This window comes from Siniperca chuatsi, linkage group LG1 (assembly GCF_020085105.1).
Source record: "Siniperca chuatsi isolate FFG_IHB_CAS linkage group LG1, ASM2008510v1, whole genome shotgun sequence".
In the NCBI taxonomy this organism is placed as follows: Eukaryota; Metazoa; Chordata; class Actinopteri; order Centrarchiformes; family Sinipercidae; genus Siniperca; species Siniperca chuatsi.
This window is the reverse complement of record NC_058042.1, coordinates 6306133-6319213: the sequence shown is the minus strand read 5'-3', so window position 1 is coordinate 6319213 and position 13081 is coordinate 6306133. Positions and strand designations below refer to the sequence as shown.

The following is a 13081-nucleotide window of genomic DNA, read 5'->3' as shown; positions in this document are numbered from 1 at the left end:
GATAAAAATAACAGGGTTTGATGGGTATCCTGCAGGGAGAAAATGATTTAACTGAAAGGCTTTTCATTCTCTTTTAGTTCTTTCAGATAAGAAACAGTTCTCTAATCTAGCATTTTGGATGTCTAACACACGTAAATGAGTCATCCCCCAAGCACATTACATGACAGTCAGAGGAGCAGAACCATTCATAGAGGTACAGTGGTTCCATGACAGACTGATAACTTGCCCTTGCTTCAAGTGATGAAAATTTTTAAACACTTAAAAATTATATCAGAAAAGTTCTATGCGTTTTAATTTGTTATAAGAGATTACAAACTTTACATGACGCAACTGAGGAGTGTTGAAGTGTCTTTGAGCAAGCCCAAACTGCTTTCAACAGTGTGTGTGAATTAGCACTTAAATCCAATGGTCTACTGACATAACGAATTATCCATACTAAACTTATTTTGCAGTTAAATTAATTGTTCAACATTTTGAGAAAAATGCGTATTCACTTTCGTAGAAAGAGTTAGATGAGAAGATTGGTTCCACTCTGTTCTTTGCTGAACAGCAGCCACTGTGGCCACACGTGGTAATCACAGCATAATAGTAAATACTAAAATGTAGTATAACAGTACCTCAAGTAGAGATGAGTCAGTGAACAGACTGAGTAATATCAGTTACACAGCAATATGTATCTAAAGCTTGCCAACATTAATCACCGCTACTGGTCATACCAGACCAAGTAAGGTTGTAGCTGCAAAACTTCTGAGTGTATTGAATTGGGCAAAGGAGTGTTTTATTGCTTATGAGTGTTTTATTTTTTCAAAAGATGCATAGTCCCACTTTAAGTATGGGGCAGGAGCCAGGGAGGTGATTTGTTCAACTTAGCATAAAGACTTGAATCAGAGGGAAACAACATGCCTGGTTCTGTCAAAAATGCAAACATATACATACCAATGCCTCTAAAGCCTGCTGATTATCATATAGGGAGTTATGTAACTATTTCTTGACAGGAGCAGCGACTTCCCCTTGTCATGTCGACATGGTGAGGTTGCCAAGCAACCACCGGATATACTGCACAGAAGTGCTGGGCAGATAAACTTTGTTTGGCAAGAAATATTTAAAGCACGTATTTCCCTCTGTACCTCTTTATGCTAAATAAGATCATCGCTTCCTGGATCTATCTCCTTACTTAACACACGGCCATGTAACTCTTTGTAAGAACGCAAATGTGCATATTTCCAAAAATGTCAAACTATTCCCAGAGAGAAAGATCTGAAGAAATATTTATTACTAATTGTGGAATTTTGAATGATACTAAATCTCCAAACTCAGAGTTTAGTACTAGCCGAGTTTACTGTCTGCTCCAACTATCAGTTAGCCATCCAGCCAACAGCTGTAGTCCAGCCAATTATCCAATGTTCAGCAGACCAAATGATTAAGGGCACAGGATAAGGATAAAGATGTGCCAGACTCATCTGAAGCTCCCGTTAATCTGCTGTTGGCAGCAGAGTTTGTATTGCATTAGCATTATTACAGTGTGTATCAGCTGGTGGCGATCTCCACATCTATAGCAGCGGTGGTACTGGTAAAGGATGGAGTGGGGCTAATGGAGACTTAACTACAGTAATTCCAACTTTAGGATTGGCTTAAATGCCTGGCAGCGTGGGACTGTAGAGGATGTTTAAATGACGTAACTGAGTTGTAATGAAAATGTGCAGGATTTGTGATTTCCATAATGAATATCTTGGCACATGACCAGGATGCTGTTTTCAATACAGTCGTGATGCAGAAATGTGCGCTGGTCACCTCAAGTTGTTTGCGCATTAACAGCAGGTTGGAATGTCCATTGGACATCATTAATTAATGCCTGGTCTCCAGAGTGATGTCCTACAGTAAAGTCTGAAAAACTTAATTTTATGTGCAGAATTGTACTGTTTAGTATGAAGGGGTGGGTGGGTCTCTGATGGTCAGATGTCCTGCTGATTCTTCTGGATGTTTCAGTAGCTTGATACAGTGAATCATGGGAGGTCACAATTATCCCAATATCTGGGCACCCTGTTATGTGATTATAAGTGCCCACACATACACAAAAACACACATTTTATCACATAAAGATCTATTTTTTTGGTTTGGGAGAAATACATATACAAACACAAATACAAACCCTAATATAATGGAAAGGTGATTAATAGCACACAGGCTTGCAACATCATCAGTTATGCGACATATAAATTATTGATTGCACTCCCACAGCTGAAAAAGTAGCTGAACCTCATTGGGAAAATTTCTATTAGACTTGATCTTGCTTAACAGCACTTTACAAACACAATTGTCTTAAAAGGAAATTGTTGTATTCTTTCTTAAATATAATTTGTTATGCCTCCTGTGATTTAGGTAGAAAATGACTTCCAAATGTGCTCCAGTGACAAATTTGCTCAAGATTTTCATTGCAGCTGTGTGTGATTTATTTGTGTGTGCCTGTGTGTGCAACCAATATGTATGTTTCAAATGTCATATTGTTATTCTGCCAAGGCTATGAAGTCATGTATCAAATCTGGGACCCCAACACATGAATGCATGGAGAGACGAGATATATGGTGTCTATTTGATTAAGGAGACCTTTGACAAAGGAGCCAGAACAGCAGAATGACAGCCGAAGCACTGTGGGTTTACACTGCATAAAGCTCATCCTGAGGGACTAACGTCTAGTTGGAATTTCAAGCAGTCTGGAGTGCATACAGCAGTACCATTACTGCTGGAGAACTGACGAGATGGGAGCTTTTTCAGGTCACTTACATATTCAGTGTAGGGGATGCAGATTGGGCAGTTCTTGTTTGTGGTGAATACCAAACAGTAGCCCAAAACCTATTCTCTTCAAATGATCAGCATAAAGAAGCATGACAAACTCTGGCAACTGGCAAGGTGCTGTGCTGAGTAAGAAAAATTCAAATCTACCAAGCCTAAGTATAGTTCTTTGGGAAATTAAGTAATTGCAAAGTAGGCACTTAGAGCTATCATTCCAATTCAAACCAAAAAACCCTCCTTTTACTTCAGCACGCAGCAATTAGAACACTTGTCCTGATTTCCAAAACATACAGTAACTCCATCATCCAAATCACAAAACAGCCATGTAATTTGGTGGAAGTATAATTGGAAACCACAATTACAAACATTAAAAAAAAAACACATTTTAATCAACTCAGTTCCATTGGATAGAATGACTGAAATTATCCTTAAAGTAACAAACATTATCAATCAGTCAAGCAGCCATTACTCTGTAGAGGCCATTTATATCTAAGATGCTAATGAGAAACCTTCAGTGTATATAAACTAATCATGATCCTTGCTCTTTAGAATTGAATACATGTCATTGCCTTGTCATTTAACCAGTTATAATTCCATGGCGTCATTTTAATTTGCACTGAGTGTATGTTGAGTGCAGGTACAGCGACGTGAGAGCACCTGAAAAGATGCTGAGGGCGCAGATCAGCCTGTCAGGTGCACAGACAAAGAACTGAGAGCTCAGAGAAAATAATTGTGTGGAGTTTTGCACAGGAATTCAGTGTTGAGTGTGCTCACAGAGATCTAGTCTGTGTGCCCTTGCTTGACTTGCTTTCTGCTCTCTCTCAAAACGTTATTGATGAGAATGATTGAAAGGCTTTTAACAAATCAGTGTTCTGCTTTTTGCTATGATACCATTGATTAGATTGTTTGATAAAATTCGAGAGGAACCAGCCTCATCACCTCTCCGACACCCCACAAAGCTGTGGTGTTCATGGTTGGCTGTGGCTCAGGATCCTAATGATACTTCTCCAGTAAGTACTTACAGTAAATTTAGGTAGTTTTAACATGCTTTGGATGATTTTGGTAAATTTTAATTAGTACAGGGCGCCGGAGGCCAGAGACAGATCACTCTGCAGCCCCCATAACTTAGCTTAGCTAGCTACCTAACAGTTAACCCTGTAATGTTGTTAGTCTAAATGGAGTCTAGATATCTATTTAGGGTTTACAGCATGCTCAACATCCACCCTGTTCATGTGTGACTATGTCAACTGTGTGCTCAAGATTAAGAATTTAAAATAACTAAAATTCACATCCTGTACAAAATATATATTTTTTTACAGTTTTTTTTTTACAGGTTCCTTGTAGTGTTTTAAGAATAATTTTGTGTGAAGGTTTCTGAAGTTATTACTTACATCAACACTTCACATGAAATCATATTCAATCATTGCTTTATTCAGAAGATATGTAGAAGAAATGTTTGTAGTCTGAGATTTACAGTGTAACTGGTTCAATTGTGACAAGCTACAATTTACTGTAATAGGAGGCACAACATGAGAGAGATAATTGATGGTATTTGACTTTTGGATTCAGTTTCCTCTGCAAAAGCCAAGAATGTTAATTTCCATAGATTATGTACAGCTCAATTGACAACTGTGTCCCCTTGTGAGTTGCTGTCTGAGAAAATCATTCTGGTACAGTCTGGTAGAAACCTTGTATCTCCAAAATGAAAACTTGTGTAATGTAAACAGTAAACAGCCTATTTTCTATCTTAACTGCCATATATTGTTGAATTTTATTCTACTGGTTTAAAATGTGTTTTTTAAGCTCAGCTGTGGTAGAATTGTTTTATTCAGTAGAAGAATATGTGATCAAATATGTGTGTGTTAAAACACACATATTTGCAAAATGTGTGGTTGGAGGTACCTCTCTTTACATTTACCTCTATTTCAGTGCATTGAGAATCCACTACATTAACAACAAATACAGCAAACACTATAAAGAATGTTATATTGAATAAAAAATGGTTGTCAGATGATATACCAATAGCAGCAACACACACAGGTTTTTCATACTTCGAGATGCTCTGTGTTCTGCCTCCTCCTATTTTGTAAATAAGAACAAGACAATCCCTTGAAATCCTTGTGCGCACAGAGTTCCAGGTTGTGAATGAAAAATGCCAGACACAAAAACCCAGCTTCTGTCACCATGCACATACTGGCATAAAGATGACAGAGAGAAGAACAAAGCCAGCACTCCCCTACACACACATTATTTAGCCTGGCGTGTTATGAATCTATTACAAATCCTTTTTATAGCATGCTCAAGAAGAATAGCCTTATGTGATAATGTGCTGAAAGGCTATCACGCTGCAGCAGATGCCCAGCTCAGTGTGGGAGTGAGTCCCTTGACTAGGCTTCCACAAGCTGGGTTCATTGACATCAACAGTCTGGGGACAGCCATGGAATCAGAGCTGTATAGCTGCTGCTTCACTGGCCTCCCTGTGACACTGCTATAAGCACATCCGGGGGCCTTTCATCTGCAAGGTTAAGACAATACTTAAGCAACTTAACGGAGCATCCAGGAAAGAGCAAATACATGAGACTAAACATGAAAAAAAGAGAGATGCAATCAAAGACCTGCTGGGACAAACCAATTGCCTTTGATAGTGCATGTGATCTCTACAAGTGAACAGTTAGTACATATGTTATCCAGGGAATAGTCTGTGACTCCCTCAGAGAGAAGTGGAAAGTAACAAAGCACATGTACTGGTATTGCACTTTTGTACTGTTCTGAGTTACTTGAGCTTTCCCATTTTATGTTACTTTACTACTCCACTACATTTCAAAGTGAAATAATTAACTTTTTATTCCACTACATTTATTTGAGAGTTGTAGTTATCATGTATTTCTTTGTGAATTAAGGTTTTACATACAAAACATTATAATCTTTTTAAAAATGGATGCATTGGTATAGTTAAAATGACCTAACAGTTTATAAAGTAGTTAAAAGTTTCTCCACCAACTAAAACATTAAAAGGCTGCTTACATGTGAATGCATCCGTAATAATAACCCATTAATATAATAGACAACACTCTGAAAGGAGCCATTCTGCATTATAAGTACTTTTACCTTTTGTTGCTGTCTTGTGCAAACCATGTATCTCTCAAAATGCGTTTTTCAGATAATTTAATGTGTTATATTTATTTATTTTATATGTATTTTATTTATTTGTTAATAAAACATATATGGTTTATTTAGCTTAAGAAACAGAAGATGTGATTTTCCTAAATTCACTAAGGAATACATAATCTCTCAGTTTGTCTAAATATTCTAAATCACTAAATTTGGAGATACATTGTTTTTAATGGACAGCGACAATACCTGAATACATTTTGCTGATACTTCTGCAGGATTGCAGAACTTTTACTTGTAGTTTTTATTATGATGTTGCTATTTTATTAAAGCAAATGATCTAAATATTCATTACACCAATTGTAAATACATTTGGGGAAGCTATACTGTATATCTAAAAACAATTATTATTCTACTGCCACACCACTGCTTCTAAACACGATTTAAAAACAGTCACTGCTCCTTTTCATTGACATTGCACAGTTATATTTAATTTAATAACTACGACAAGTAGTTTAAATTGTTGTTCAGAGGGCTCAAGAGTTGGTGAGTCAAGTCATCATCCATAAACCACTCACTATAGTTTATTGATTTACAGTCATTTCTTATTGGAAGTTTTCCAGACTAAAACCTTGTTGTGAAAATAGATATTGATAAAATGCAGGTTGGCTTCGCGAGGCTATTTGACATCTGTGTGAAGTGGAATTGGTGACATGTCAGCAACAACAGCTCGTCAAAATCCACAGCCTTCAGCATCTCATGGTGAATCTCGGTATCTCTGGCACCATGCCACTTCAGAGCTTTTTAACTACCTCAGTGACCTCTGCCAGTGAAATGGCGAACCAATTCCCCTCGGTCCTCCATCTTGATAGCCTGTCTGCTGGATTCACAAGTTCCTCAAAATGATCCAGTTCCCCTGACTCGCAAAGCCGGAATACATCTCTTTTTGGTGGGGAGATTTTAGTCTGGAAACATTCACTTGAGAACAGATTGAGCGAAAAAGAGAAACTCTGTTGTAAAAGAATCAATATATAACCATAAGAACCATGTTTAGATCCATGCAGCTGCTAGTTTTGTTTCTTATCATCATTCTTTGGATATATTTCACTTTTATCATGGTCTTTTCATTTCATGGCCAACATTCTGTGGCCCTTTTGGTTAATGAAACCCTAATAAATCTCTACAATTCTAAGTAGTCAATTTGAAAATATAATGGCTTATTTAGAGATGTTGACATTTGAGAGATACTTGTCACTCAACAGTGACAATAAATGATGGACCCAGGACAAATCAAATGTGCTATAAAAACAACCAGTCAATCACATTATTAGCACTCAAGAAATCATTTACTAATTCTTTATAGTCTCTTTCTATTAAGCGAACAGCAAACGCTAGTAAGTCATCTGTGATTATGAATGTTAATAATACTTATTCTTACAATAATCCCTCAAATATTTAATTGAAAATGTTAATAAGTTGTTAATTAATGGATTTTGGTCCCTATGCTCTGCTTATACAGAAGGTCGGGGCCAAATGATCCATTGGAGTCGTCTTCCCTGATGAACTAATGAACAAGTCCTTTAAAGGGTGCCTCATTACTACCAGCTTATTCCAATATTGGACAGGGGTGGCATGACTGTAACCTAAAACCTTCCAGTGAGTTAAAAACACTTGCACACGTTGCAGACCTGATTGTCTTCACGTGTGTTGGGGTGTGTTGTATTATTAAAATGTGAGGCTTTTCAGTTCAGACAGCATGCACTTGGTACACTCATATCATGTTCATTATCGGCCCACCCACTTCTTTATCAATAACCTGGTTGCAGATGCCCGGAGAAAGAGTTTTGCAGAATCACAGAGCCCAAGGCAGTAGGCTAATGCTGATGCTGATGTTAAGAGTTCACGTCAAAGTCTGAAGTGACATTTTCTGCCATAAAATCCCTCAAACCGGCAGGCCTGCTGTTTTCTAAGAAGAATCAGTCAGGTAGGATAACATGTAAGATAAGTGAGCTAAAATAACCAGCAGGAAGAGCTGTAGTCATTCCATTCATGAAGGGAAAATGTAGTAGTTTCATGCAAAACAAGCAAACATTTGCATACAATTCAAATTGAAAAGGTTGATGGAATCATTGCGAACTCGCTGCCACATATAGCTGTGTGGAAAGAGCTGATTTGCTTGTGTGTGTGAGGGGGAGGGGGGGTTGTCTGTGAGTGTGTGATGTGGCAGGCAAGAGACTGAGAATGATAGTGTGTGTGGGAGAGAGAGAGAGAGAGAGAGAGAGAGAGAGGCAGGTGGAAAGGGGGAGGGGTCTGGGGTGGTCCAGACAGTCGGTCCTTGTGTACCTCACACACTCTCAGCCTCTGCGCATCATTTAAGGGCAGCCCGGCTGTCGCTTTCCCCGGTCAGTCTCACCGCCTGGATGCTTAATAATAACACAACCGCCTTAACGTTACAGCATCACTTTTTCTCTTTTTCTCTCTGTGTCTGAAGCCAACCGTTCAACTTAAACCGACTCGCACCACCGTTCCATGGAAAATACGGATCTGTCAGGCGCATTTATTCTCTCCTAACCGAGAAGAAGCGCACGGTGGAAAACGTTTTTTGGACTAAAGCAAAAGCAGCCTTGATTCATGGACGTACAGCGCATCATGAGAATACTACAGCTACCAACAAGGTATAATGGAAACAAGTGTGATTTTACTCCGTAATATTACTGTGCTCTATCAAATTAGATGATTTATACAGGCTTTATTTCATATAGTGATTTTTTTAAACACTTGCGGCTGGGTGGGATGCGTTCATTTGTTCTATGTTGTCTTATCGCAGCATTGGTGAGGATGTCTGCATCGCGGAAAATCTCTGTCAGGAAGCCTAACCTGTTCCCGCTGCAGTGGGCTTTTTCATTCAAAATGTCTATGAGAAGAAAGCACTGATGCTCAGTATAGCATAAGTCGTCTTAGTTGCTTTCAGTGGCCATAGAAATCAGTGTTTTGTATTGTCAGAGTAGGCTATAAAGCAAACCATCAATATTGTCAGCTTCTTCACACAAACAGGAGGCTCTTTGCAGTGGGGGGGGAGGATAGATTTTTATCTGCTTTTATGAAACAATTGTGGGATTTTAATTTTCTTCTCAGATGTTATTTTTAAAGTAGCCTTCCTCCACACTGTTCTTCGGAGTCAAAAAAGACACCCTGATGCATTATTTCTTATTTGGACCTTCGAAGTCACATGCATGGCTTCTGAAGTGACAATGGTGAGCCATTATTTTACTTACACCATCAAAGCTCCCTGCATCATGGCCCCAGTAGTTGATACTACAGTATTACTTTAAAAAAATCTAATCCCGAATGGGACAGATTTTCTATGTGTTTATCTAATTCTTTACTTGCAGCATCATTTCCCCTTGACATGACATTGGCAGTGAAGCTTTAAACTACTGTTTACCTTTCTGGGCTGGCTTTTTTCCCCTAATGAACAGGTGGAATACAGCACAATGCTTAGACTCTCCAATCAGGCCAAACAAAGTCCTTGAATTAGATGCAGACAAGTTGGAGTAGACAGACAGAGAGGGTGGATGTACGGGGTGTACTGCAGTATAGTTTGTAGTACATTGTATTTGGTGAAGTATTCTGAATTCCTAATAATGATTATATGGTCAGTTTTTGTGCATTTTGAACCCAACAGACATATAACCAGAATTGTTTTTAATATTCAGGTAAAAGCTATTATAAAACATTGGTGCAAACAAAAAAAATGTGTCTTGCTAGTTTTAGATACTGTAAACAATCTGTTTTTTGTTTCCACTCCACTGTGGTCTGGGTTGATTGGATAGAAACCAGAAGATAGGGGCTTGGCCTCTTTATCTGTTTTAATTTTCAAAAATTTGGTTGTAGCACTGGAAGGAGAAACAGGAGACAAATTTAATGATAAAGTCACAGGATTCTGTTTCATGGCTACAGCAATCTTTACTTTGACTGCTCTTGTTCTTTTCTTATTCAGTATATAGTTAATCTTCAACTCTGCCTTTAATGTAAGCACCAAAGTGAATGGAAATAAAGCCCTTTGGTCCTAGAATCATAAATAAAATATAGCCTGGATAGTTTATATATTTAACTGATGACTCACCCTCCCTTCTAAAATCAATCACAGTACAAGTTGTCCCACTGTTAATTGGTACATTCAAATGTGATTTTATTGTAATGTTTTCCTTTCTCCACTGTACTGTGTGTCATTATGGTGTCAAATATGCAATATCATTTTAGGGCAGTAAGTGACCCTGTAGTATTTCATTTGGGTAAAAACATGTAGAAAGATATTCACAGAACTGTTAGACCCGAAAAATCAATGAAATAACAATTTCAAAGAATAAAAAGAGAAAAAATTCTTTGTTCACAGGGAGGACCTGGCATGGACCGCTGTGTCTAAATGAAGTGGTTCAGCCATGCAATGTTCCTGGAAGGCAGTGATTCTGCTGGCCTTGGCCTCCATTGCCATCCAGTACACGGCCATCCGGACACTCACCTCCAAGCCTTTCCAGCTGTGCCCGTTGCCCAGCCCCCAGAACTGTGGTCTGGGGGGCCAGGAGACAGAACCTCCCTTTGAGAGAGGAGCAGCAGGCGGTGGAGGCTGCGATGACTACCCTTACTTTTCCATCAATGCCACACGTAAAACCCACATCCTGGTCCTGGCCACCACCCGTAGTGGCTCCTCCTTTGTTGGCCAGCTGCTCAACCAGCACCAGGAGGTATTCTACCTGTTTGAGCCTCTTTATCATGTTCAGACCACACTGATTCCACGTCTGTCACACAGCCGCAATGCTGCAGATCGGCGTGTGATGCTGGGCGCCAGTCGAGACCTCCTGCGTAGTCTGTACGGTTGCGACCTCTATTTCCTTGAGAGCTATATCAAACCAACGCCCACGAACCACACCACAGATAAACTGTTCCGTCGTGGTGCCAGCCGAGCATTGTGCCAGCAACCTGTATGTGATGCCTTTGGTCCTGCTGATGTTAATGTAGAGGAAGGGGACTGTGTTAAGAAATGTCCAGCTCTAAACATGACCTTAGCAACAGAGGCATGCCGCGAGAAGCGGCACGTGGCAATCAAAATAGTTCGGGTGCCGGAGATTGGAGATCTACGCGCTTTAGTGGAAGACCCACGGCTGAATATCAAAGTGATTCAACTCGTCAGAGACCCGCGTGGTATCCTGTCATCACGGATTGAGACATTCAGGGATACATATCGTCTGTGGCGTATTTGGAGGGCCACGGGGCGAAGACCCTATAATCTAGACTTGAGTCAGCTTACAGTTGTCTGTGAAGACTTTCTCAGTTCTGTTTCAACTGGTCTCAACCATCCCTATTGGCTGAAAGGGAAATACATGTTGGTTCGCTATGAGGATTTGGCTAGAAATCCGCTTCTGAAGACAAAGGAGATCTATGACTATCTGGGGCTGCCTTTGGATAAAAATGTGGAAGACTGGATACATGCAAATACTCGAGGCAGCAATGAGCCCTCAGCAAAACACAAGTTTGGTACAGTGAGGGACTCAGCAGCTAATGCAGAGAGTTGGCGTTTGAAACTGTCTTATGACATGGTAGAATACACACAGACTGTGTGTCAAAAAGTACTTCACCAGCTGGGATACAAGGCTGTGAAATCAGTAGAGGAACTGAAAAATATGTCCCTCTCACTGGTACAGGACAAAACTTTTGTACCTTTTTTGTAACAAAGATAGTTCTCTAATGACTATTTTTGATATATTTATAATTGTTGCCTTATAAGTTCCTTAGTTTGTTGGTTTTGTTTCTGTAATTTTGTTTCTTCAAATTTGCACTAAACTTTAAAGATTTTGAATGCACCAAGGGAACTATGGATGATTCCCCAATGTTACAGAACAGCACACTTTAACCACATAGTAATCAAACAAGCTAGTTTACAAGTGTCTCATTATTTAGTTTTTCCATAGGTAGTACCAAGACAAGGCACTGTCTTCATAAATTTCCTGTATGCAAGCTGTTGTTTCAACAAAAGTCAAATGTTGCCCTTCAAAAACATGGGATGGGAGTTGGGAGGGGTTTGGTAAAGCAGATGTGCTTTTTGTAGACCTGTGATGGCAAATTTGGACTGTACAAGCCCTACTGTGCAATAAATAGTGAATGTCACAGTCAACCTTTACCACTATGGCATTTCTATCTGTGTGGGAAGAGAAGAGATACTTCTGACAGATGCCACGCTTGCAAAGGATAATTGCAGACAATTAATAGGCTCTCAAGTTAAAGGGACAGAATCCCACTGGAGGTCACAAGTGTTTCATCAGAGGATTTACAACCATCTGTGATAAACAAACACACACTAATGAGAGGTAATGCTGAAATCTTCATTACTGTAGGTATTACAGAATATGTCACATTTTTCAAGATGATTACAGCATTAAAAACATCGATGTAAAAGTTATATAGGGTCTAATCCAAGTACATGTTGACACTGACGCATTCTGATGAATTGTATTTGTCAGTTTTATTTATTACTTTATTTATTTATTTTCATTTGTAGAGTCCATTTATTCTAAATCATCCACAGTGTGAAATTTAGACAGCCTTTTCTGTCTTTAATTAAAAAATGTTTATGCCATTGTCGTCCATTGATAGTAATACCTTAACTCATCAGTTAAACAGTGAAGGATTTCCTTGTTGTTATGTCACCTGATAAGGACGGAAGGTATGAAAATAGAAAACATCCAGGAACGCAAATAGCGTATGCATTCTCTCTCAAGTAAAACAACAAAGCTCTTTTGACAGTTCATGTTGGATCTATGTTTATCTTCCATATAAGAGATCTGATCATTATAGTAGCAGTTGGCGTGCTGTTTCAACCAGGCAATGTTAAAGAATAGAAGGCCGAAATACCACAGAACACCACGGTCATATAAAAATAATGTGGTCTTTTTTGTCCTACGCTATAATAATGCTGAACACACTGGACAGTTGCCAAAGCGTTGAACACCATGTTAATTCTTTTTTATTTATTTCTATTCAAAAATAAGCTTTTGGTTGTCTAATTTAATTCACATAACATTCCTGAACTCAAGCACAAAATAGAATTGAAATAAGTGCCAGTATTATTTGTTGTAATTTGATTTGAGAACTGGCACAAACAGCAATATTCTGGTAAACATTC

The 13081-nt window shown here is 38.9% G+C and overlaps 1 protein-coding gene across 1 annotated transcript; it reads left to right on the top strand.

Moving 5' to 3' along the window:
* The first annotated feature begins 8227 nt into the window (after positions 1-8227).
* On the top strand, positions 8228-12540 carry chst1 (carbohydrate (keratan sulfate Gal-6) sulfotransferase 1). Its single transcript, XM_044202755.1, has 2 exons — positions 8228-8576; positions 10298-12540. Exon 2 carries the CDS (start codon positions 10344-10346, stop codon positions 11628-11630), a length of 1287 nt encoding a protein of 428 aa, XP_044058690.1. The 5' UTR covers positions 8228-8576; positions 10298-10343; the 3' UTR covers positions 11631-12540.
* The last annotated feature ends 541 nt before the right edge of the window (positions 12541-13081 follow it).